Below are 25128 nucleotides of genomic sequence, written 5' to 3' on the forward strand. Positions count from 1 at the left end.
CTCCAGTCCCATTTCTAAGAGTACTACCCTCCATAAGAGACTACTTCGTAATCTTCCGACACTTCTCTGCCATCTCTGCCATCCTCCTGTGATAAAAAGGCAAAGAATGACTGGGGGATGAGGGGAGTGGGGGAGATATTTGAGCCTTTGCCTCCTCCTGGTGACCAGGTTCTGTATTTCCCACAAGTAATGAATGAAGCCATGGACTCTCCTCATATTAAGATGGAAAAGGATAGTGTGCACCCTGTGCATTTCAGGTAGGTATTTACAAAATTTTCTCTTCATGAAAAGATAATTGCTGTATATTTTTTCACCTCACACATGGTTTACAAATTTCCAATGAATAATTTTGTAAAGGTTCTATTGAACTGCTAATATGGTTTATATGGCAAATTTCTCAACAATACTTCTGGTTATATGATTTTTTTTCTTGTAAGCTAAACAATCAGATGAAAATTACACATTTATATGGCATTATCTGCATATAGTGCATGTCTGTGAACACATTCTACCTGTGCCTATAATGAGCAAACAGAAAAACTACAAAGATACAGCGGAGAGGCTGCCTATTTCAAAGTCCCCTTGAAACCTTTTAATTTTTTTCACCATTATCTTATTTATTACTTTAACAAAACTAAAAAAAAAAAAAAAAACAGGAGATTACTGGGTTACAGCATTTCTTGCATGTAGTATCTGAACATATATATAGATAAATATATTGTGAAATATCCTTTCTAGATTAAACCAATATGTAGTAAAGTACCAGTAATAACCTATTACATATTAAATGTTTTCAAGACAAAAAAAAAGTGTGTATTGTTGATCAATAGATATAATAAAAGCATGTGGATGTGCGTTTGTGTAATATATTTGAGAGGAGAATCCTTGCTTTAAGAGGTAGTAACAGTTAAACTAGAAGTTACAATTAAAAATAAACAAATATAAACATAACTGAATATTTTACATTTTTATCTAATGCACTTTTATATTTCCCTGTTTATAACAATTTAAAAAAAAACACGTATGCACCAAAACAACGATAATTATAAAAAATATATATTGATTAAAGAACCTACCTTTTTCAGATGTCCTAGCCTTAGTTTAAAAATTTCTTCCTGCTCGTGGTACTCGGCTAATGTTAACCTGAGTAATTGATAAAAAGAAAAACTAATATAGAATCAGTAATTACAAACAATTAAAAAAATTATTAAAAAGTTACAGTAAAGTCAAAATAATTTTCCATAATTGTAAAATGTATCATAGTGACAGTAATGACTTAAAGGAACAGTAAAGTCAAAATTAAAGGGGCAGGAAACCCAACATTTTCTTTCATGATTCGGATAGAACATACAATTTCAAACAACTTTCCAGTTTACTTCTATTATCAAATTTTCTTCATTCTTTTGTTATCCATTGCTGAAGGAACAACATTGAACTACCACATCTAGTTAGCCAATCACAAGAGATTTGTGTGTATTCTTTTTCAACAAGGAATACCAAGAGAAAAAAAAAAAAGTACATTTGAAAATAGAAGTGGATTTAAAAGTGTCTTAAAATGACATGCTCTATGTGAATCACACAAGTTTAATTTTGACTTTCCTATCCCTTTAACCCCTTAGTGACCACAGCACACTTAAATTTTCTTACCGTTTGGGATCAGGGCTATTTTTACATTTTAGCTGTAATTTTCCTCTTACTCATTTACTGTACCCACACATATTATATACCATTTTTCTCGCCATTAAATGAACTTTCTAAAGATACCATTATTTTCATCATATCTTATAAGTTACTATAATTTGTTTTGATAACATATGATGAAATTGAAAAAAAAAAACAAAACACTTTTTCTAACTTTGACCCCCAAAATCTGTTACACATCTACAGCCACCAAAAAACACCCATGCTAAATAGTTTCTAAATTTTGTCCTGAGTTTAGAAATACCCTATGTTTACATGTTCTTTGCAAGTTATAGGGCAATAAGTAGCACTTTGCTATTTCCAAACCATTTTTTCTTCTTCAAAATTTGCAAACTATTTACCATAGATAGTGCTTGTTTATTGGAGGCTTACATCTACCCACCAATAAATTTTCAGATCCAGAACTGGTCTGAATGAATTCTCTCTCTTTGGGACAATGAATAGATTTGAATAAAACCCCAGACTCTGCTCCTGAAACGGAACTGGCATGATTACCCCTGATAACTCCAGGTCTGAAATGGGTTTGCTGGAATGCGTGAGAGAAAAAATCTTCTCACAGGCGGTCTTACTCTGAATCCTATTCTGTACCCCTGAGAGACAATACTCTGAATCCATTGATTTTGAACCGAATTGGTCCAAACATCTTTGAAAAATCTTAATCTGCACCCTACCAGCTGAGTCATGCAGACTTGGGGGCTGGCTTTGATCTCTTAAATGGCTTGGTTTTATTCCAAATTGAGGAAGGCTTCCAATTGGAAACAGATTCCTTGGGGGAAGGATTAGGTTTCTGTTCCTTATTTTGTTGAAAGGAACGAAAACGGTTAGAAGCTTTAGATTTACCCGGTCTTATCCTGAGGCAAAAAAACTCCCTTCCCCCCAGTGACAGTTGAAATGATTGAATCCAACTGAGAACCAAATAACTTATTACCTTGGAAAGAAAGAGATAGCAATCTGGACTTAGAAGTCATGTCAGCATTCCAAGATTTAAGCCAGAAAGCTCTTCTAGCTTAAATAGCTAAAGACATAAATTTAACATCAATGTTGATAATATCAAAAATGGCATCACAAATAAAATTATTAGCATGTTGAATCAAGTTAACAATGCTAGACAATTCAGGATCCAACACTTGTTGCGCTAAAGTCTCCAACCAAAAAGTTGAAGCAGCTGCAACATCAGCCAAAGAAATTGCAGGCCTGAGACGAAGATGACCTGAATATAAATAAGCTTTCCTTAGATAAGATTCAAGAAGTACTATCTTCCGTAGGAATAGTAGTACGTTTAGCAAGAGTAGAGATAGCCCCCATCAACTTTGGGGATCTTTTCCCAAAACTCTAAAGTAACTGCTGGCAAAGGATACAATCTCTTAAACCTTGAAGACGGAATAAAATAAGTACCAGGTCTATTCCATTCCTTAGAAATCATATCAGAAATATCAGAACTGGAAAAACCTCTGGAGTAACCACAGCAGGTTTATAAACAGAATTTAAACGTTTACTAGTTTTAATATCAAGAGGACTAGTTTCCTCAATATCCAATGTAATCAACACTTCTTTTAACAAAGAACGAATATACTCCATTTTAAATAAATAAGAAGATTTGTCAGTGTCAATATCTGAGGCAGGATCTTCTGAACCAGATAGATCCTCATCAGAGCAGGATAATTGAGCATGTTGCCGGTCATTTGAAATTTCATCAACTTTATGAGAAGTTTTAAAAGACCTTTTATGTTTATTAGAAGGCGGAATGGCAGACAAAGCCTTCTGAATAGAATCAGAAATTATTTTAAATTTACAGGTATATCTTGTGCATTAGATGTTGAGGGAACAGCAACAGGTAATGAACTACTACTGATGGATACATTCTCTGCATGTAAAAGTTTATCATGACAACTATTACAAACCACAGCTGGAGAAATAACCTCCACAAGTTTACAACAAATGCACTTAGCTTTGGTAGAACTGAAATCAGGCAGCAGGGTTCCAATAGTGATTTCTGAGAAAGAATCAGATTGAGACATCTTGCAAATGTAAGAAAAAAACAATATATAAAGCAAAATGATCAATTTCCTTATATGGCAGTTTCAGGAATGGGACGCACACAAAGAGAAAAATATTTTTTGCCGCCAAAGACGTCTGGAAATGACACACTCGCGTCACAGATGACGCAACCTTATGAAAGACTCGGCGTCAACTAAAACGCCGGAAATTACGAATTTGCGTCAACGAACGTAACTTCGCACCAAAAAATCTTGCGCCAAGAATGACGCAATAAACTTTGTCATTTTGCGCCCTCGCAAGTCTAATTCTGCCCGTGAATTTAAAAGACAGTCAATTTGAAAATAAGAGACTAAACCCCAGGTAACATAATTTTTCCTAAAAAAATGCATTTCTCAGATATGAAACGGACAGTCTGCAAAAGGAAATATACTGAAAACCTGAATCATGGCAAATATAAGTACATTACATATATTTAGAATGTTATATAAATACATAAAGTGCCAAACCATAGCTGAGAGTGTCTTAAGTAATGAAAACATACTTACCAAAAGACACCCATCCACATATAGCAGATAGCCAAACCAGTACTGAAACGGTTATCAGTAGAGGTAATGGAATATGAGAGTATATAGTTGATCTGAAAAGGGAGGTAGGAGATGAATCTCTACGACCGATAACAGAGAACCTGTGGTATAGATCCCAGTGAGGAAAACCATTGCATTCAATAGGCGATACTCCCTTCACATCCCTCTGACATTCACTGTACTCAGAGGAATCGGGCTTCAAAATGCTAAGAAGCGCATATCAACGTAGAAATCTTAGCACAAACTTACTTCACCACCTCAATAGAAGGCAAACTTTGTAAAAACTGAATTGTGGGTGTGGTGAGGGGTGTATTTATAGGCATTTTGAGGTTTGGGAAACTTTGCCCCTCCTGGTAGGATTGTAAATCCCATACGTCACTAGCTCATGGATTCTTGCCAAATACATGAAAGAAAATAAAGCATAACATTTTAAGCAACTTTCTAATTTACTCCTATCTTTAATTTTAACAGGTGTCCAAAATGTTCTTATCCTGCAGCCGACCTATTATATATGATGTGTGAACGTCCAAAAATAGACAACTGTGGCTGAAAGTAGAATATTGGATTACTAATATAAAAATTCCCATCCACAGGTATCTCGCTTGTACAAACAATCTTTCTGCTGGGTGAAGTTCAGAATAAAAAAAAAAAATATTAATATAATAATCTTAGCAGTAAGAAATTTAATTTTAAAGAAATGTGAAAGAGAAAGCAATCACAAATATTCAAGAAATAAAAAATAATATGAATGTGGAACACGATATATAGATGTATATATATGTATATATCTTTTAAGAAATAGACCATATTCAATAAAACATTTTCTCCCAGAGAATTTGATCATCTGATTTATCCATTTCGGAATTTAGAATTCGTACTATTAGGAATTGGTGACCAGTAGATTGTTTTGCTTTTTTTGTCTCTCTGCATTTTCTCTCTTTTATGGCCTTAAAGGGACAGTCTACACCAGAATTTTTATTGTTTTAAAAGATAGATAATCCCTTTATTACCCATTCCCCAGTTTTGCATAACCAACACAGTTATAATAATATACTTTTAACCTCTGTGATTATCTTGTATCTAAGCCTCTGCAAACTGCCCCTTTTTTCAGTTCTTTTGACAGACTTGCAGTCTAGCCAATCAGTGCCTGCTCCCAGATAACTTCACGTGCGCGAGCACAGTGTTATCTATATGAAATACGTGAACTAACACCCTCTAGTGGTGAAAAACTGTTAAAATGCAATCGGAAAAGATGTGGGCTTCAAGGTCTAAGAAATTAGCATATGAACCTCCTAGGTTAAGCTTTCAACTAAGAATACCAAGAAAACAAAGCAAAATTGGTGATAAAAGTAAATTGGAAAATTGTTTAAAATTACATGCTCTATCTGAATCATGAAAGTTTATTTTGGCCTAGGCTGTCCCTTTAATTGAATCAGTTTACATTCAAAGAGAGATGTAATCCCCCAATTCCTTTATTTATAATAAGATATGATGTAAGATATATATCCAAGAGTGGATACTTTTTCTTTTTTGCAGTACTGAACATTTATGGGATTTAGTTACAAAAACAATTGGTGGTAAAAAAATCCACTAATCGCAAAAGAATACACTTGCAGCACTCTCTTATTCCATAGTGCAAAAGTATTATAGTGTATATGTAGTGTTTGGTATGACTTTCACAAACATACATTTAAACATCAAATCTTGATTTGTTTAGTTAAAATCAGGGGAAATTGATTAAAAACAGTCTGTGACCATTAGACCTGAGACATGGCAAAATAAACTGCAGACCTATTGTTGTAGGTAAGCTAGATATAACAATAGGTCCGCGGTTTAATTTGCCATATCTTAGGTCTAATAGCCATAGACTGTTTTGAACCAATTTCCCCTTATTTTAACCAAACAAATAAAGATTTGATGTTTAAATGTATGTTTGTGAAATAGTCATACCAAACACTACATATACACAATACTTTTGCACTATGGAATAAGAGTGCTACAAGTGTATTCTTTTGCAATTAGTGGATTGTTAACCACTATTTGTTTTTGTAAATAATCTTTTTTAATACACAGCACCTCACAGCTATGCATTGATATTAAAATTATATATATATTAGCGTACAACTATTCCACTAGGTGGTGCCAATGGTTTTAACTATTTATGGGATTTACTTTTATTAATTCAAAAATATAGGATGATTTTGATGTTTATTTTTTTCCAGGTAGTATATTGGCAGTATTCTATGTACCTACTTAGCCACATCAGAATCTTGTAAATACTCATTGTAATATATGTATTGCCTTTGCTACGGATGCTATTGTATTTTCAGTAATTATATAATAGTTGTAAGCTCTGCTTGTTTAACTCAATAAAAAAAAAAAAAAAAAGTGGTGCCTTGAGACCCCCAAGTTAAAAAGATATATACAGGTATAAATCCCCAAATCCGGAATTCCAAAATCCAAACTTATTCTGAAATCCAAACCTTTTTTCAGTCCCAAGCAGTTTGTTAAATATTTAATACAGGTAGAAACCCCTTTTATCCAATATTGCAATCAATGTTTTGTGTTTTTTTTTAACTCTATAAACAAGAAGGGGTTATTCTCATAATTCAGGGACTTTTGGGTATATTTATATAATTGATTTTGAGGTAGGGCTACCATGAGCCTCTATTCAAATTAATGCACATTTTTTCACACCAGGCGATGGTTATTACTACAGTGATCACCTGGTGATTAACATTTATATTAGGGGCTTTATTTTAAAGAGGGGCTTATGAGATTATAATTATGTGTATTGAGATGTGTCTGTTTTTTTGTTTTTTTTAAATGTAATAAACATTTAGCATATACCCAACATACACATCATTTGAAAGAGCAAGCAATATACCTCAGACTCAATGAGCTACCCCCCGGATGACAACACATGGTCGTTATCCCCACTAAAGACATACTGTGGATGACAACTACGTGTTTGTCATTTGCACATAAAGGGTTAAGTACGAAAGTATACCTTTCTTGTGCTTATTTTTAATTAACCCCCAACAGTAAGATCAGATTTTCTGTCCTTTATAATAAAAATAATTACATGCTCTAATCTGTCAAGTACAGCCACTGACCCAATTAGCAGTGCTAGTCTAACAACCCAGCTGTGTGACTAGCGCGCCTGATTGCAGCAGTTTCCACTTTGCCTAGCAGTGCTCTGTGGCTCCCGAGTGGTTTTAATCCCTTTGCAGGGGTTAAAAACATAGCACTACATGACTGCTAGGTTTTAAATTAGAGCATGTGCTTTTTAAACTATAATGATCTTTCAACAATCAATAGGAAAAGCACCTTCCACACTAATTCTGCTAGCTTGAAGGCCTTCACGCTGGAAATCACTTCCTACTGTGTGCGTGTTGTTAAAGTGCAAGCTAGCAAAGCTTCAGATTAACATTTATGGAAAGGTTAGACAAACAAATAAAATTAAATTGACTATACAGACCATGACATTTTAAACAACTTTTTATGTTACTTCTATTATCAATTTTGCTTCGTTGTCTTGGTATCCTTTGTTAAAGAGCAATCCTAGGTGAGCTCAGAAACGTGCACGTGCCTTTAACCTCTAAGCAGCAATGTTTGCAACATTGTTTAGAAGTCTATGGCAGCAGTTTTTGCAACATTGTGTAACACTACAATAAAGACGTGTGCACGCTCCTAAGATCTTATCAGCCTACCGAGGTTTACTCTTCAACAAATGATGCCAAAAGAACCAAGCAAATTTGATAATAAAGGTAATTTGGAAAGTTGTTTAAATCGCATGCTCTATCAGAATCATGCATATTTCATTTTGAGTTTACTGTACCCTTAATGCACATGTATAATGTGGAAATGACCTGCAACTCACTATTTGTATTTTTTTAACCATGCATGTACAATGCTTTGCCATTTACAATGGCTCTTATTAATCAATAAGTCACAAAATGTATGTTTTATAAGATGAGGGTTATAAAGTATATTTAAAATAAAGTTATTTGTAACAATCACCTATGCTTCAAAAACTTTGCATTTGTGTAACTCAATGGATACTTTATGCATGTATCAATGGTATTAAAATACATTTGAAATACAAAAATAGGTGTTTTTTTAACAATTAGCAGACAATAGGTTGCTGTATTCAGTAAGTTATGAAGATTATCATATTATTTAAATATATGCTCAAATAAATAGAAATGATTATTACAATTTGGAAAGCATTACTAAACAGTAGATATTTAGGGCTGAAGAAAAAGTGGATTATAAACACTTACAATTGGGGTAAACTAGGTTTTAAAAAAGGGTCACTTTCGGCTCCATTTACAGCTTTAGTTTTCCTTTGCTTTGGCTCAGAATTTGCAGAGGGTGTTTGAGAATTGTTTGTTGTTGGAGGTTTTCGCTTGGCCAATAGCTTTCTTTGTCGCTCAATATCTTCTCTCTGCTGATTCACCCATTCCTGCTGCCTGTATAAAAGAATACATAGAAAAGCAGACATGAAAAATAATTCACTAAAAGTACTTCACTCAAAGTCAAACTGTTCAATATGTGGTTACCTGGCAACTTATATTAATGTATGCATTTTCTGCTGCATGAGTTGGATGGTGGTGAATCACTATGTAAATGTATTTTCATACTACCACAAACACTTTTAAATATATTGGGTGTATTTAAGAAAACATCTGACTAAAATTAATTTTTGAAGAAAAGTTCACTCCAGCCCAGCAAGTGCAGTAAAACAGACCTTTATTGCTTCATGGTCCCAAAAATCACAACGTTTCAGACCCGTCACAGGTCCCCTTAGTCATGTCTATAGGTGTATATACAATGGCTACAAGACACAGCCACACCCTGTATGGTTACTACCACCTAGTGGTTGTAATGTATAACTACTTAAGAAAAATTGTGTTTATTTTCTTAAAGTTGTAGTACCATTCAGTGGATTGTGCATAATAATTTAAAAACATACTAATAGCTAAAACATATACAGGATAAAAAAAATGAGAACACTATCAATATCAGAAACTATGAATAAGTAAGAGAAGGCATTGTCAAATATTTTTTTAAAGACTTACACATGGTATAAAATTACTCTATGATTAATTAAAGCATTAATGCCTAAACAGGAACCAGTCAAAATCCTTATTGAGACCTTTAGGTGTAAGAGCATGCAGCTTGCAAATCCAATACATTTCTTTAGTTTTTAATAAGTGTTCCCTATCACCTCCCCTTCTAGGAGTGTCTATCCTTTCAATAATTTGAAAGCGCAATTGGCTAATGCTATGACCTGCTGCATGAAAATGCGAGGAAACTGGTGCATTCTTGTTCTTGCATCTTATATTTGACTTGTGTTCCGTTATGCGTTCTCTGGACTCTCTTGTGGACTCTTCAATGTAAATAAGACCATTTTTATATTTTGTACCTTTCTATAGAAGAAACAAGAATTTGAAAGACTGTCTAGTACGTACTGAGATAGGCAGTAAGAAAATAAACATTCAGAAAACAATTGGTTCCAGTAAAACTGGTTCCTTTCCTTGCTTAAGCTGCAGCAACTGCAACTCCATGATAAAGGGTAGTTATTTTTATCATCCTCTAAGAGGTACAAAATATAAAAGCAATCAATTTCTCACTTGCAGATCCATCTACATCATATATTTGATTAAGTGTCCATGTGGTCTTATTTACATTGGAGAGTCCAAAAGAGGCCAGAGAACGCATAACGGAACACAAGTCAAATATAAGATGCAAGAACAAGGATGTACCGGTTTCCTTGCAGCAGGTCATAGCATTAGCCAATTGCGCTTTCAAATTATTGAAAGGATAGACAATCCTATAAGGGGAGGTGATATGGAACACTTATTAAAAACTAAAGAAATGTATTGGATTCGCAAGCTGCAGACTCCTACATCTAAAGGTCTCAATAAGGATTTTGACTGGTCCCTGTTTAGGCATTAATGTGTAAGTCTTTAAAAAAATTCTTTGACAATGCCTTCTCTTGCCACGTCTTTGGAGAGGCTAATCCATTTCATGCTGACATTCTAATGTATAAGAGGTATATTGATGACCTCCTGTTCGTTTGGACAGGAGGCCATCAGAAAATAGGTGATTTCATTCAGTACCTGAATGACAATAGTAGTAATCTTCAGTTTACCTATGTATATGACAGTGTCTCAATTCCATATCTTGACCTCCTTTTGATAGGAGACATGGTTACCCACAGTGTTAAAACTACACTGTATAGGAAGCCGATTGCGACCAATGCAGTGCTGCATGGCAGGAGTAACCACCCCAAATACACTGGTTTTGGGGTTGCGAAGAGCCAATTCATCCGTGTGAAGAGGAATTGCACGGATGAATTGGACTTTGAAAGAGAGCCAGTTTTTGATGGATAATCTTCTTGCGAGAGGATACAAGAAAAAGGTATTAGAACGTGCATACCTAGAAGTCTCAAGGTTAGACAGAATACAGCTTTTGACTGATGGCAATCAGATGAATCAAAGCCTTTATCTGCTTTAGTCATCAAAGCCTACGTTCATCACGGCCTATATTGCCCAATTTGATGACATCTGCAGTATTGTGAGTCGTCAATTGCCAATACTTACAGCTGAGGACAGCCTAAAAGAATTTGTGTCCAAAGGCTGTAATTTTGTACCAAGGAGAGGTTGTACCTTGGGTAACTTGCTATCCCCAAGTTTGTTACGCCAGTCTCCAGTTAGGAGAGGCAGTTGGTTGGAGGTCAAGGGGCATTTTAAATGCTACTTCAGCAATTGCATTTCTTGTGGGTTTGCACAAGTGACGCGTAACTTTCAGTCTCGTGTCACTCAGAAGGTCTTCAATTTGGATTGCTATATGAATTGCCGAACCATGTTTGTTATATACTTGGTTGAATGCACTCAGTGCAAGAAGCAGTATGTTGGGTGCACTACCCGCGAGGGCAGGAGCAGGATCAGAGAACACTTGAAGAACATTGAGAATGGTACTGAATGTTCAGACCTTGCAAGGCATTTTATACATGTCCATAACAAGGCAGTAGCAAGTTTCAAATGGCAAGTGATTGATCATATCAAACCCTACATTCACGGAGGAGATCGTTCTGCCAAGTTGTACAAAGAGGCATTCTGGATCTTTAAGTTACAGACCAGAAGAGCTAAAGGATTTAATATTGATGGGGATGTTAACTTTTGGACCCATCAGCGCTAATACTCTATAATAAGATTAGCTTCAGTGTGGGAGGTGTTTCTCTGTCCTGCTTCTATTGGGTATTGTGTGTCTGGATTTGGTGTTATCATATATTATAGAATATTTATTACTTTGCTATATGCCTATTGTACACTCCGTTGACTTCTTTGCCACGACTAATAACTTAGTTAGGTTCGTGTCTTAGATGCTGTACTTTCAGTACTTATTGGCGTGCTCTTTATAAGGCTCAGTTATATGGATTAGCTGGTGATATTGTTGCTACAGATTCCTAACTGGCGTCTCTCTACATACATATTAACAAACCATGTAGCCACATATGCTGGGTTGGTCTGGCCATTTTCACTGTTAATGTGTATATATGTCTTTGATGGTCTTAGCATATATTGTATTTATATATGGACCTCCTCTTTAGCGAATGCATATATACATATGTATTTTTATGTTAGTTTGTTCATGTATGTACGGTGCTCGCCCTTCATGTAGGATATGCCTCCAAGTCATAGTCAGTGTGGTTTGCTCATTTTATACTATGACCATTATGATAGAATGCACTCTTACCTGTAACTGATCTCTAGCAGAGAGCCTCACATAATTAATATTCAGTATATATAAACGGTGTGTATTTGATATTGTTATATTTATATAAGTTTAGGTTGAAATAGATGATCAAATTTACTTAATTTATATGATGAGGTTTTGTGTAGCTTACTTCATTTTCAAAAACAAAATTCTACGAAGACTGGTAATATATGAGGCACTCAATGAGTTGATGGAAGAGTAAAATCTACTCAGTAACTCAGCAGAGTTGTGGTAATGCAAAAGTGAATTGTGTACATGAACAGTAGTGAAACCAAGTCATTTTGCAATACTGCACGGGTGGCAACAGATACATTACTAGTTACTGTAAATGTATCACACATTACTGGTTACTGTGTTTTGTATGGGTATCTCTAATTTAGGACCAAAATAATATTAAATCCTGCTGTTAGCTAATTCTTTAACGTCACAAGACAATTGTGAGATGATACTTGGATCTTTCTTGCTCTCTGGAAAAAGCTATTTCTGTTTAAATAAATATACTATTTTTAAGTTCACAACTATAAGTGTACTGTAAAATTGTCTACCCTTTAATTTGTTCCCAGTTATCGATTTTACCTGCTGGAGTATATTAACTTGTTTACAAACAGCTCCTTTACAATTATTTTGGATTTTAAAAACATTTATGCTTGCCTGATAAATTAATTTCTTTCATGGTGGTGAGAGTCCATGATCAATTACTCTTAGGAGGAGGCAAAGATTCCAAAACCCTAAGAGTTATATAAAACCCCTCCACAAACCTGAGTCTAATGTATAGCCAAGCAAAGTGAGGTAACAAAAAGGAATATGAGCCATAAAAGTTGCAGGAAAAAAATAAAACTGACCATAAAAAACAAAAAAACACACATGGGTGGGGTCTCCTGGACTTTCACCACTATGAAATAAATGAATTTATCAGGTAAGCATAAATTATGTTTTCTTTCATACAGGTGGTTAGAGTCCATGATACATTACTCTTCGGAACCAATACCCAAGTTGTGGAGTCAACAAGTAATAACAAAGGGAGGGATTTAAAAACCTTTTTTTCACTGAGAAATTAAATTTCACAACCCCAGTATTTTTTTACTGCACCTAAAATAAATCAAACAAGCAAAGAAAATCAAACTGAAACAGCTGCCTTTAGAACCTTTGTATCCAAGACTTCTTCAGAAGAAGCAAAAACATCGACATGGTGTAATTTAGTAAAAGTATGCAAAGAAAACCAAGTAGCTGCCTTGCATAATCTGATCAACTGAAGCTTCATTCTTCAAAGCTCAAGAAGTGGCAACTACCTGCTGGAGTGTTTTAAATTAGTAGTTCCTTTACCGTCATTTTGGCATTTGAAATAGCTGATTTAGCCTGTGGTATCCCAACCTATACTGAAAGTTTCTATACAGGAGTATATTCTATTGAATAGCCTAAGTAAACACAGCCAGCAGAAGAGATTACACTCTCAGTGGGGGGCATGATAGATAAGTAATAAAATTATAATTTTCCATTGTTCTAAGTATTGAACTTTAGTTTTCTAGACAAATATAAGATAAGGAAGCAAGTCTGTGTACATAAAAGTGATAACAAAGAGATTTGACATTGTACCCATTGTAATAGGCTGTGGTTTAAAAGCACAAAACTAGCTACTTTATATACACAAATAAACTGAAAAATGCAATTTCTCAAATTTTAAAATCTGCAGCAGGTATAACAAGTCATTTAAAATACATTCATATAAAAACAATTTTACAGTGTACTGTCCTTTTAAGATTCAATGGAGGAGAAATAGCCTTGATAACAGATTTAAAGGGACACAATCAAAATGAAACTCATTATTCAGATAGAGCATGCCATTTTAAACAACTTTCCAATTTACTTCCATTAACAAGATGTGCAGTCTTTTTATATTTAAACATTTTGAGTCACCAGCTACTACTGAGCATGTGCAAGAATAAGTGTGTATGCATTTGTGAATGGCTGACGGCTGTCACATGGTACGTGTATGCATTTGTTATTGGCTGATGGCTGTCACATGGTACAGGGGGAGTGGAAAAAAAAACACATAACTTTTAAAATTGTCAGAAAAAAAAATCTACTACTCATTTGAAGTTCAGACTAAGTGCTATTGCATTGTTTTGTTATCTTGTATTTGTTGATTATGCAAATCTACTGTGTTGACCGGTCCTTTAATATGAACCAGAGCCTGAACAAAACTAGCAGGAAGATTAGCAATCTTTCTGTGGAACAAGACTGAAAGAGCAGAAAACTGCCCCTTTAGAGAACTGGAAGATAGACCTTATCTAGACCATCCGGTAAAAAACTGCAGAATCCTAGGAATTCTGAAAGAATGCCAAGAAAAAACATGGAACTATACACCAGGAAATAAAGGCCTTCCAGACTTTGTGAGATCTTCCTAGTTACAGGCTTACGAGTCTGAATCAAGGTTTCAATCACAGAGAACCAGAGAATCCCCTATGTCTAAGGACTAAACGTTCATGTTCCATGCCATTAAGTTCAGAGACTTGAAATTCGGATGGAAAAATGAAAATCTTGGGACAGAAGGTCTGACTGCACAGGAAGAGGCCAAAGAGGACAACTGAACATCTGAACCAGATCCACGTACCAGTACCTGTAAGGCCATGCTGGGGCAATCAGGATTACACATGACTTCTCTAACCTTATCTTGGAAATTATTCTGGGAAGAAGAAACAGAGACTGAAACAGATAAGCCGGCTGAAAAGGCCAAGGAACTACTAGAGCATCTACTATATCTACCAGAGGATCCCTGGATCTAGCAAAGTACCTGGGAGGTTTGTTGTTCTAACAAGAGGCCATCAGCTCTATCTCTGGGAAACCCCCAGAGATCCACAATCTGAATGAACACATCCTGGTGAATAAACAACTCCCCTGGATGTAGAGATTGACGACTGAGAAAGTCTGCCTCTCAGTTGTTCACTCCTGACATGAATTGCAGAGACTAGACAAGAATTTTTTGCTGTCCAAGAGAGAATTCGAGACACCTCAATCATTGTCAGGGAACTGCAAGTTCCCACCTAATGGTTGACCTAAGCTACTGCTGTGACATTGTCTGTCTGTTGAAGAGGGAGTCTCATCTCCATTTCCAGAGGACAAGCTGTAAGGGCCCTGAAAATTGCACAGTTCTAGAGCATTGATTGGGATCCTCAGGAGGCAAGGTAACCAAACTCCCTGTGCTGTCAGAGACCCCCCCCAAACAACTCCCCAACCTGAAAGACTCATCTGTAGTGATCATATTCCATGTAGGATGAGCAAAAGAATAATGAATAATAAACTGATGACCCTGCCACCAAATTAGAGACTGATTTGTACTGGGATCCAAAAAATATACTTTGAGACAGCTGAGTAAAATTCCTGCACCATACAAAGCTCAAGAGACGTCATGTGAAATTGAGCAAATGGAATTACATCTGAGGCTGCAATAATGAGACCTAGGACTTCTATACACAGAGCCACTGAAGAAAACGAGAGAGACTGAAGGTTCAGACAAGCTGACAACAATTTTAACCTTATCTGCTCTGTTAGAGAATCTATTTAAAAACCCAAGAAAGTTACAATGTTGTTGAAGAAACAACTAGAGTCAATTGGTGTTGGATTCTGCTAACGGAAAAGTTGGAACTTTAACCATGTCGTCGTATAGGTATGGAAACACTAAAATATCCTGATACCTGTTCACAGACAAAAGGGCACCCAGAACCTTTGTGAATATTCATGGAGCTGTAGCCACACCAAATGGAAGACAAAAACTCAAAATGCATGTCCAGAAAGCTTAACCTCAGAAACTGGAAATTATCTCTGACATATAGCATATGGCACAGCAATGCAATAAACTCTATAAGCTCTAAAAAAACAAAACTCTTGAGGTACAATGCAAGCTAAGCCAAACTGAAAAACAAAGCAGGAGAAATAAACTTTAAATCCAAGGACATATAAAGATCCTACAGCATGCAGAAAAAAAAACTGACAACTAAAAAAAAAAAGAGGATTTTGAGTGCCAAAACACGACTTGCGCATAACTAAAAATAAACATGCGCTAACCTGACTAACAGAAAGTGGCCTACGCATGAATAAACTAAAGGGCTCAAGGGACGTGAGCTAACCCGACAAGCATTAACCCAACGTGCACAATCCTGATGCGCTCAAACCAGAGGCAGACGTGCGAAAAAACAAACTAAGCATGCGCAAAACAGTAATTGTGATTCTTTTTCTTCTAAAGGGATTTTTCATAAACCATACCCCATATAAATGCCTCCAAAAAATAATTGTACTCTTAAGGGAAACCAGACCTCAATACAGAATTTGGCGGTGCTATATAAATAAACAATATAGACTGAAAACCCCTCTCTGAAGAATCAAATGCACACCTTCACTCTTCAACCACCTCCAGCAGAGGCAAAGTAAAGACTAAGGTATGTAAAAGGTGGGAGGGGTTTTAGAGATAGATAGATAGAGATCTTGGGGTTTGGGAAGTTTTGTCTCCTCCTAGTGGTAAAGAAGAGTATTTCCCAAGAGTAATGGATCGTGGACTCTCACCACCTGTATGAAAGAAATAGCATGTGTATAGAAAGTAATAAAATAAGGATATCTGTTTTTCTTGTAAACTCAACCCATTTTAATGAGTTGCACTGTCAAAGAACAAATGAGCTATTTCATATACAAAAAATGACAAAGGAACACTATCTCAAACATTTTACTCTTAGCTGCTGGTATAACAAGTCATTGGAAACATATTAAGGGAAAAACTATTTTACATTACCCTTTTTTTATTCTATCCCCCCCCCCCATTATCAATTCATTATTTACACATAAGCAGTGTTTTTTCAGTCCATAGTTTTATTTTTTATAAATTGCAGTTATAGCATTTACATAGAATGCTGTTTTTACTAGTCTACTAGGTTTCTAAGACAAGATTAAGCAAGATGTCTTGAAAAATGGTTTGCCCCCAAAACATCAATTGATAGCAAAAGACCAGTTAATGCGAATTATATGGATTTTGCATGGATACTATGACTACTTTATTTTTAATCCAGCACTTTGGCTATTTGTCAGCAGGAATGCTATGAATTTTGGGATAAATACATAAATATAAAATATATCATGCCAATGACACCATCTTCAGAAATACTACATAACTAAAAAAAAATAAAAAATATTTATTTCATAAAAGTGGTGAGAATCCACAATCCATTACTCATAGGAAATATACTCCTGGCCACTAGGAGGAAGCAAAGATCCCAAAATTCCCAGGACCCTTAATATACCTCTCCCACCTTACTGAAAACTAGGCTTGTCTGCCTTAGCAGGAGGAAGGTGAAGGAGGAAGGTGCTCCAGATGTTTGCTCAGACGAATTTGAGGCCCAGTTTTCCCCCTCACTCTTCTCACAAAGAGCAAGTGTTTAGCGATATGGATGTCTTTGGAGTATGAGTAGTGGCACAAGAAAACCCTATGGGAGTTAGCAATAGGTCAGCCACAGATGTCGCAGGGACCATTCATTAGCTTCCTCCTATTGGATCTACATAATATTCTATATATTTAGATCTCCTGCTGTCATGTGTACAGCACAGGATTGGCTATCTACTGGAAGCAGTTTCTGCTGCTTATGGTAAGTCCAGTAGTATGGGTGCCTTTCAGGTAAGTGTTGGGGTTGTTAAAACAAAGTCCGTTGATGACTGTTTAGCCTGCAGGCTATTAGTAAGTACTCACTTTTGGTATCTCATAGCATGGGGACCATTATATAAGGCATTTTTAGGTTTGGGCATAGGTATCTTGTTTCAACCTATTATAGGCCTTGAAGTGCTTTAAGTATTTGTTAGCATGTCCACTTCTTTTTCCGTGGTTCTTTTTTTTGGTTAGGGCACATCGACTTATGCGCATGTGTGCTTTTGTTTCTTGCCTTTACTTAGCGCATGTTAGATTTTTCATGTTTTTATTTCTTACACTTGTCGTAGGTGCGCTATTTGAAGTGTTTGTGTCGGGTCTTTTAGTGCACTTCCTTTTTTGCGCGCTTAGTCTGATGCTCAGCCTGTTGGGTTTGCGATCATCCTATACTATATTGATATTTTAACGCTCCTGAAGTTTGCTTAAGTTTCTGGTGAGGGGTTAAGATTTCAATACTTCCAAGAGCTACTTTATTTTAGTGTAAGGTTGCTTAAAGGGACAGTCTAGTCCAAAATAAACTTTCATTATTCAGATAGAGAATGTAATTTTAAACAATTTTTCCAATTTACTTTTATCACCAATTTTGCTTTGTTCTCTTGGTATTCTTAGTTGAAAGCTAAACCTAGGAGGTTCATATGCTAATTTCTAAGCCCTTGAAGGCCGCCCCTTCTCTCAGGGCATTTTGACAGTTTTTCACTACTAGAGGGGGTTAGTTCATGTTTGTCATATAGATGACACTGTGCTCTCGCACGTGGAGGTCAGGTGAGCCAGCTCTGATTGGCTAAAATAGATGTCTGTCAAAATAACTGATATAAGGGGGCAGTTTGCAGAGGCTTAGATACAAGGTAATCACAGAGGTAAAAAGTGTATTTCTATAACATTGTTGGTTATGTAAAACTGGGGAATGGGTAATAAAGGGATTAGCTATCTTTTAAAACAATAAAAATTCTGGTGTAGACTATTCCTTTAAATTTACCCTACCGATTGCTATGTTTAAATAATGTTCTATGATTTGATTTTCTCATTGCCTGACTTTCTTTTTCATTATGAAGCATGCAGATTATATCCCCTCTTCTGTAATTACTAGTTCCCAAGAAGCTAGATACTCTGAACACTTTCCTACTAATATGTGTATTTTGTGCAAGCTGGTTGATATAATCCCCCACTCAGTTTTGCAAATCATGTGCAGGTAATTTTATGCATTCTGATCAGTCCAATGCTGCTCTTGCTTCTAAGGGTATCTGTCCTGCTTCTGTTTGTTCCACACAAGGGAGTTCTTAAGATTTTGCTCCAGGATTTAAAGATTTTGTATGCTCTACAATATCAGATGTTGGTGGCATGCCCCCTTCCATGTAAGCGTAAAAAGGTGTTTTCTGATAATCCCTCTACTAGCTTATATGATTTGTGTAAATCAAAGCCTGTTAAGCTGACTGCTCCAGGCCCTGGGTGCTTCGGATTTATCCTCTGAGGGTGAAGTGCTTTCAGATGATCAAGGGTCAGTCTCTGATCAGGAAACTGAATCTTCCTCTTGTTTATGCTTGAACTATGGAATAAAATTGTTGCCAAAAACGCAAGTTTGTGTGATTCTTTATCATTGTACATAAATTGTGACATATGAATCCAAATCTAAATTTATACATAGAATTTTTTTTTTATTTTATTTTTTTTAAATACAAATCTTTAATTACAAAAACAATTTTGTTTTCTGGAAGAACACTTCATTTTAGGAAATACATTTTATTTTCTTTTGGAAGTACACTTCTAGCATATGTCAAAACACTGTAAAAATAAATGCTAGTTCACATTTTGCTAAAGGCCTTGTGATGTCACAGCAAGTCAGTTCAGCATTTTGGCTAGAAACTGGCTAATAAGGGTAAATCTGAGTGTTTAACAAACGTTAGGATTTAGCATCACTAAAAATCAGTTGTTTAAGTCATCAGTAAAAAAAAAAAAAAAAAAGGGTGCTTAACTCATCCTGACTGTGCCGCTGCACCTCGCTAAAGTCAGCGGCTCCGGCCGCCCACGGCACAGCGCTCTCCTTCAATGAGGTGACGTTTGCACCTCTAAACCAAGCCATGGACATTGTTCTGTATGCTAGCACGGCTATTAGTTTAGAGGTGCAAACGTCACCTCATTAGAAGAAGAGTGCTGTGCTGTTGGTGACCTGAGCCACTGAGTTTGGAGAGGTGCAGCGACAGTCAGGTAGAATTTAGAACCCTTTTGTTAATAATTGATCACTTAAACTCAACTTTATTTACCATCACTTTAAAATGTTGAGAAATGGCTGAAAGCCCCAGCATATCTCAGGTAAACTTTTAACATCTATAATATAACATACAACATGGCTTAACATGCTTAAAGGGATACTAAACCCAAATTTTCTCTTTCATGATTCAGATATAGCAGGAATGTAAGAATGTAAAGCTTAGTAGACAACTCATTTTAGGTTCAGCACCCTGGATAGGGCTTGCTTAATGGTGGCTACATTTAGCTTCCAATAAGCAAGCATAACCCAGGTTCTGAACCAAAAATGGGCCAGCTCCTAAACTTTACATTACGGCTTTTTAACTAAAGATAGCAAGAGTACAAGAACAATTGATAATAGGAGTAAATTAGAAAGTTGCTTAAAATTGAATGCGATCTAAAGCATTAAAGAAAAAAAATTGTGTTTAGTATCCCTTTAAAATGATTATGAACATTTGCATCCTACAGCACTTTAGATTTGTATTCTTATGTCACAATTTGTGTACAATGATAAAGAATCACACACACACTTGTCTTTTGGACAGCAATCTTATTCCATATTGAATACCTTTGTTCTCTTCTAAGAGATGTTTTATGTACCTTGGGAGTTCAAGATTCTAAAAGTTCCAGAGGATAAGTATGTTAAACAACTGGATTTAATTTTTAAGCCCTCTGTTAAGTCACCTGAGGTATTTCCAATCGCTAATGCTACCTCAGATAATTTCTAAGGAGTGGTCTAAACCTGGTATCCCTTTTTAATCTTGCTCAGAGATTTAAAATGTTTCCTTTACCTGCTTCTAATTCAGAACTTTGGGAACATTTTCCTAAAGTAGATGGAGCTATTTCTACTTTGGCTAAACAAACTACTATTCCTCTTGAAATATAGTACCTCTTTTAGAGACCCGATGGACAGGAATTTTTTTTTTTTATAGTGAGGCAGTTTTTCTTTTTAGGCCTGCAATTTCTTGTGTTGAAGCAGCTTCTACCCTTTGGTGTAAGGGTTTATCTGAGCAACTTTCTGAAGATTCTGATTGTGAAGTTTTCCAATCAATTGAAAAAGCTAATGCTTTCATTTGTGATGCTGTTGATGTTAAGATAAGTGCTAAGAATATTGCACTGGCAGTTTCATCTAGGAGGGCCTTATGGTTGAAATCATGGTCTGCTGACATGGTTTCTAAATCTAGACTTCTGACTCCTTTTAAAGGAAGGGTATTGTTTGGGTTTGGTTTAAAAGACATTTATACGGTGACTGGGGGGAAAAGGCTCATATGCTAATTTCTAAGCCCTTGACGGCCGCCTCTTATCTGAATGCATTTGACAGTTTTTCACAGCTAGAGGTCGTTAATTCATGTGTGTCATATAGATAACATTGAGCTCACGCCCGTTGAGTTACCCGCTAGGAGTCATTACTGATTGGCTAAAATGCAAGTCTGTCAAAAGAACTGAAATAAGGGTGCAGTCTGCAAAGGCTTAGATACAAGGTAATCACAGAGGTAAAAACATAATTTATGTAAGAACTTACCTGATAAATTCATTTCTTTCATATTAGCAAGAGTCCATGAGCTAGTGACGTATGGGATATACATTCCTACCAGGAGGGGCAAAGTTTCCCAAACCTCAAAATGCCTATAAATACACCCCTCACCACACCCACAATTCAGTTTAACGAATAGCCAAGAAGTGGGGTGATAAAAAAGTGCGAAAGCATATAAAATAAGGAATTGGAATAATTGTGCTTTATACAAAATCAAAACCACCACAAAAAAAGGGCGGGCCTCATGGACTCTTGCTAATATGAAAGAAATGAATTTATCAGGTAAGTTCTTACATAAATTATGTTTTCTTTCATGTAATTAGCAAGAGTCCATGAGCTAGTGACGTATGGGATAATGATTACCCAAGATGTGGATCTTTCCACACAAGAGTCACTAGAGAGGGAGGGATAAAATAAAGACAGCCAATTCCTGCTGAAAATAATCCACACCCAAAATAAAGTTTAACGAAAAACATAAGCAGAAGATTCAAACTGAAACCGCTGCCTGAAGTACTTTTCTACCAAAAACTGCTTCAGAAGAAGAAAATACATCAAAATGGTAGAAATTAGTAAAAGTATGCAAAGAGGACCAAGTTGCTGCTTTGCAAATCTGATCAACCGAAGCTTCATTCCTAAATGCCCAGGAAGTAGAAACTGACCTAGTAGAATGAGCTGTAATTCTCTGAGGCGGAGTTTTACCCGACTCAACATAGGCAAGATGAATTAAAGATTTCAACCAAGATGCCAAAGAAATGGCAGAAGCTTTCTGGCCTTTTCTAGAACCGGAAAAGATAACAAATAGACTAGAAGTCTTTCTGAAAGATTTAGTAGCTTCAACATAATATTTCAAAGCTCTAACAACATCCAAAGAATGCAACGATTTCTCCTTAGAATTCTTAGGATTAGGACATAATGAAGGAACCACAATTTCTCTACTAATGTTGTTGGAATTCACAACTTTAGGTAAAAATTCAAAAGAAGTTCGCAACACCGCCTTATCCTGATGAAAAATCAGAAAAGGAGACTCACAAGAAAGAGCAGATAATTCAGAAACTCTTCTGGCAGAAGAGATGGCCAAAAGGAACAAAACTTTCCAAGAAAGTAATTTAATGTCCAATGAATGCATAGGTTCAAACGGAGGAGCTTGAAGAGCCCCCAGAACCAAATTCAAACTCCAAGGAGGAGAAATTGACTTAATGACAGGTTTTATACGAACCAAAGCTTGTACAAAACAATGAATATCAGGAAGAACAGCAATCTTTCTGTGAAAAAGAACAGAAAGAGCAGAGATTTGTCCTTTCAAGGAACTTGCGGACAAACCTTTATCTAAACCATCCTGAAGAAACTGTAAAATTCTCGGAATTCTAAAAGAATGCCAAGAAAAATGATGAGAAATACACCAAGAAATATAAGTCTTCCAGACTCTATAATATATCTCTCTAGATACAGATTTACGAGCCTGTAACATAGTATTAATCACAGCGTCAGAGAAACCTCTTTGACGAAGAATCAAGCGTTCAATCTCCATACCTTTAAATTTAAGGATTTCAGATCCTGATGGAAAAAAGGACCTTGTGACAGAAGGTCTGGTCTTAACGGAAGAGTCCACGGTTGGCAAGAGGCCATCCGGACAAGATCCGCATACCAAAACCTGTGAGGCCATGCCGGAGCTACCAGCAGAACAAACGAGCATTCCTTCAGAATCTTGGAGATTACTCTTGGAAGAAGAACTAGAGGCGGAAAGATATAGGCAGGAAGATACTTCCAAGGAAGTGATAATGCATCCACTGCCTCCGCCTGAGGATCCCGGGATCTGGACAGATACCTGGGAAGTTTCTTGTTTAGATGGGACGCCATCAAATCTATTTCTGGAAATTCCCACATTTGAACGATCTGAAGAAACACCTCTGGGTGAAGAGACCATTCGCCCGGATGCAACGTTTGGCGACTGAGATAATCCGCTTCCCAATTGTCTACACCTGGGATACGAACCGCAGAGATTAGACAGGAGCTGGATTCCGCCCAAACCAAAATTCGAGATACTTCTTTCATAGCCAGAGGACTGTGAGTTCCTCCTTGATGATTGATGTATGCCACAGTTGTGACATTGTCTGTCTGAAAACAAATGAACGATTCTCTCTTCAGAAGAGGCCAAAACTGAAGAGCTCTGAAAATTGCACGGAGTTCCAAAATATTGATCGGTAATCTCACCTCCTGAGATTCCCAAACTCCTTGTGCCGTCAGAGATCCCCACACAGCTCCCCAACCTGTGAGACTTGCATCTGTTGAAATTACAGTCCAGGTCGGAAGCACAAAAGAAGCCCCCTGAATTAAACGATGGTGATCTGTCCACCACGTTAGAGAGTGTCGAACAATCGGTTTTAAAGATATTAATTGAGATATCTTTGTGTAATCCTTGCACCATTGATTCAGCATACAAAGCTGAAGAGGTTGCATGTGAAAACGAGCAAAGGGGATAGCGTCCGATGCAGCAGTCATCAGACCTAGAATTTCCATGCATAAGGCTACCGAAGGGAATGATTGTGACTGAAGGTTTCGACAAGCTGCCATCAGTTTTAGACGCCTCTTGTCTGTTAAAGACAGAGTCATGGACACTGAATCTATTTGGAAACCCAGAAAGGTTACCCTTGTCTGAGGAATCAATGAACTTTTTGGTAAATTGATCCTCCAACCATGATCTTGAAGAAACAACACAAGTCGATTCGTATGAAATTCTGCTAAATGTAAAGACTGAGCAAGTACCAAGATATCGTCCAAATAAGGAAATACCACAATACCCTGTTCTCTGATTACAGACAGAAGGGCACCGAGAACCTTTGTAAAAATTCTTGGAGCTGTAGCAAGGCCAAACGGCAGAGCCACAAACTGGTAATGCTTGTCCAGAAAAGAGAATCTCAGGAACCGATAATGATCTGGATGAATCGGAATATGCAGATATGCATCCTGTAAATCTATTGTGGACATATAATTCCCTTGCTGAACAAAAGGCAAGATAGTCCTTACAGTTACCATCTTGAACGTTGGTATCCTTACATAACGATTCAATATTTTTAGATCCAGAACTGGTCTGAAGGAATTCTCCTTCTTTGGTACAATGAAGAGATTTGAATAAAACCCCATCCCCTGTTCCTGAACTGGAACTGGCATAATTACTCCAGTCAACTCTAGATCTGAAACACAATTCAGAAATGCTTGAGCTTTTACTGGATTTACTGGGACACGGGAAAGAAAAAATCTCTTTGCAGGAGGTCTCATCTTGAAACCAATTCTGTACCCTTCTGAAACAATGTTCTGAATCCAAAGATTGTGAACAGAATTGATCCAAATTTCTTTGAAAAAACGTAACCTGCCCCCTACCAGCTGAGCTGGAATGAGGGCCGCACCTTCATGTGGACTTAGAAGCAGGCTTTGCCTTTCTGGCTGGCTTGGATTTATTCCAGATTGGAGATGGTTTCCAAACTGAAACTGCTCCTGAGGATGAAGGATCAGGTTTTTGTTCTTTGTTGAAACGAAAGGAACGAAAACGATTATTAGCTCTGTTTTTACCCTTAGATTTTTTATCCTGTGGTAAAAAG

The 25128-nt window shown here is 36.5% G+C and overlaps 1 protein-coding gene across 1 annotated transcript in view; it reads right to left on the reverse strand.

Annotated features, from left to right (window-relative positions):
- TLK1 (tousled like kinase 1) overlaps positions 1-25128 on the reverse strand; it is a 725439-nt gene that overhangs the window by 164060 nt on the left and 536251 nt on the right. Inside the window, 2 exon segments of the mRNA XM_053698426.1 lie at positions 1077-1143; positions 8570-8758. Coding sequence (XP_053554401.1) covers positions 1077-1143; positions 8570-8758 — 256 coding nt within the window.

This window comes from Bombina bombina, chromosome 1 (genome assembly GCF_027579735.1).
Source record: "Bombina bombina isolate aBomBom1 chromosome 1, aBomBom1.pri, whole genome shotgun sequence".
In the NCBI taxonomy this organism is placed as follows: domain Eukaryota; kingdom Metazoa; phylum Chordata; class Amphibia; order Anura; family Bombinatoridae; genus Bombina; species Bombina bombina.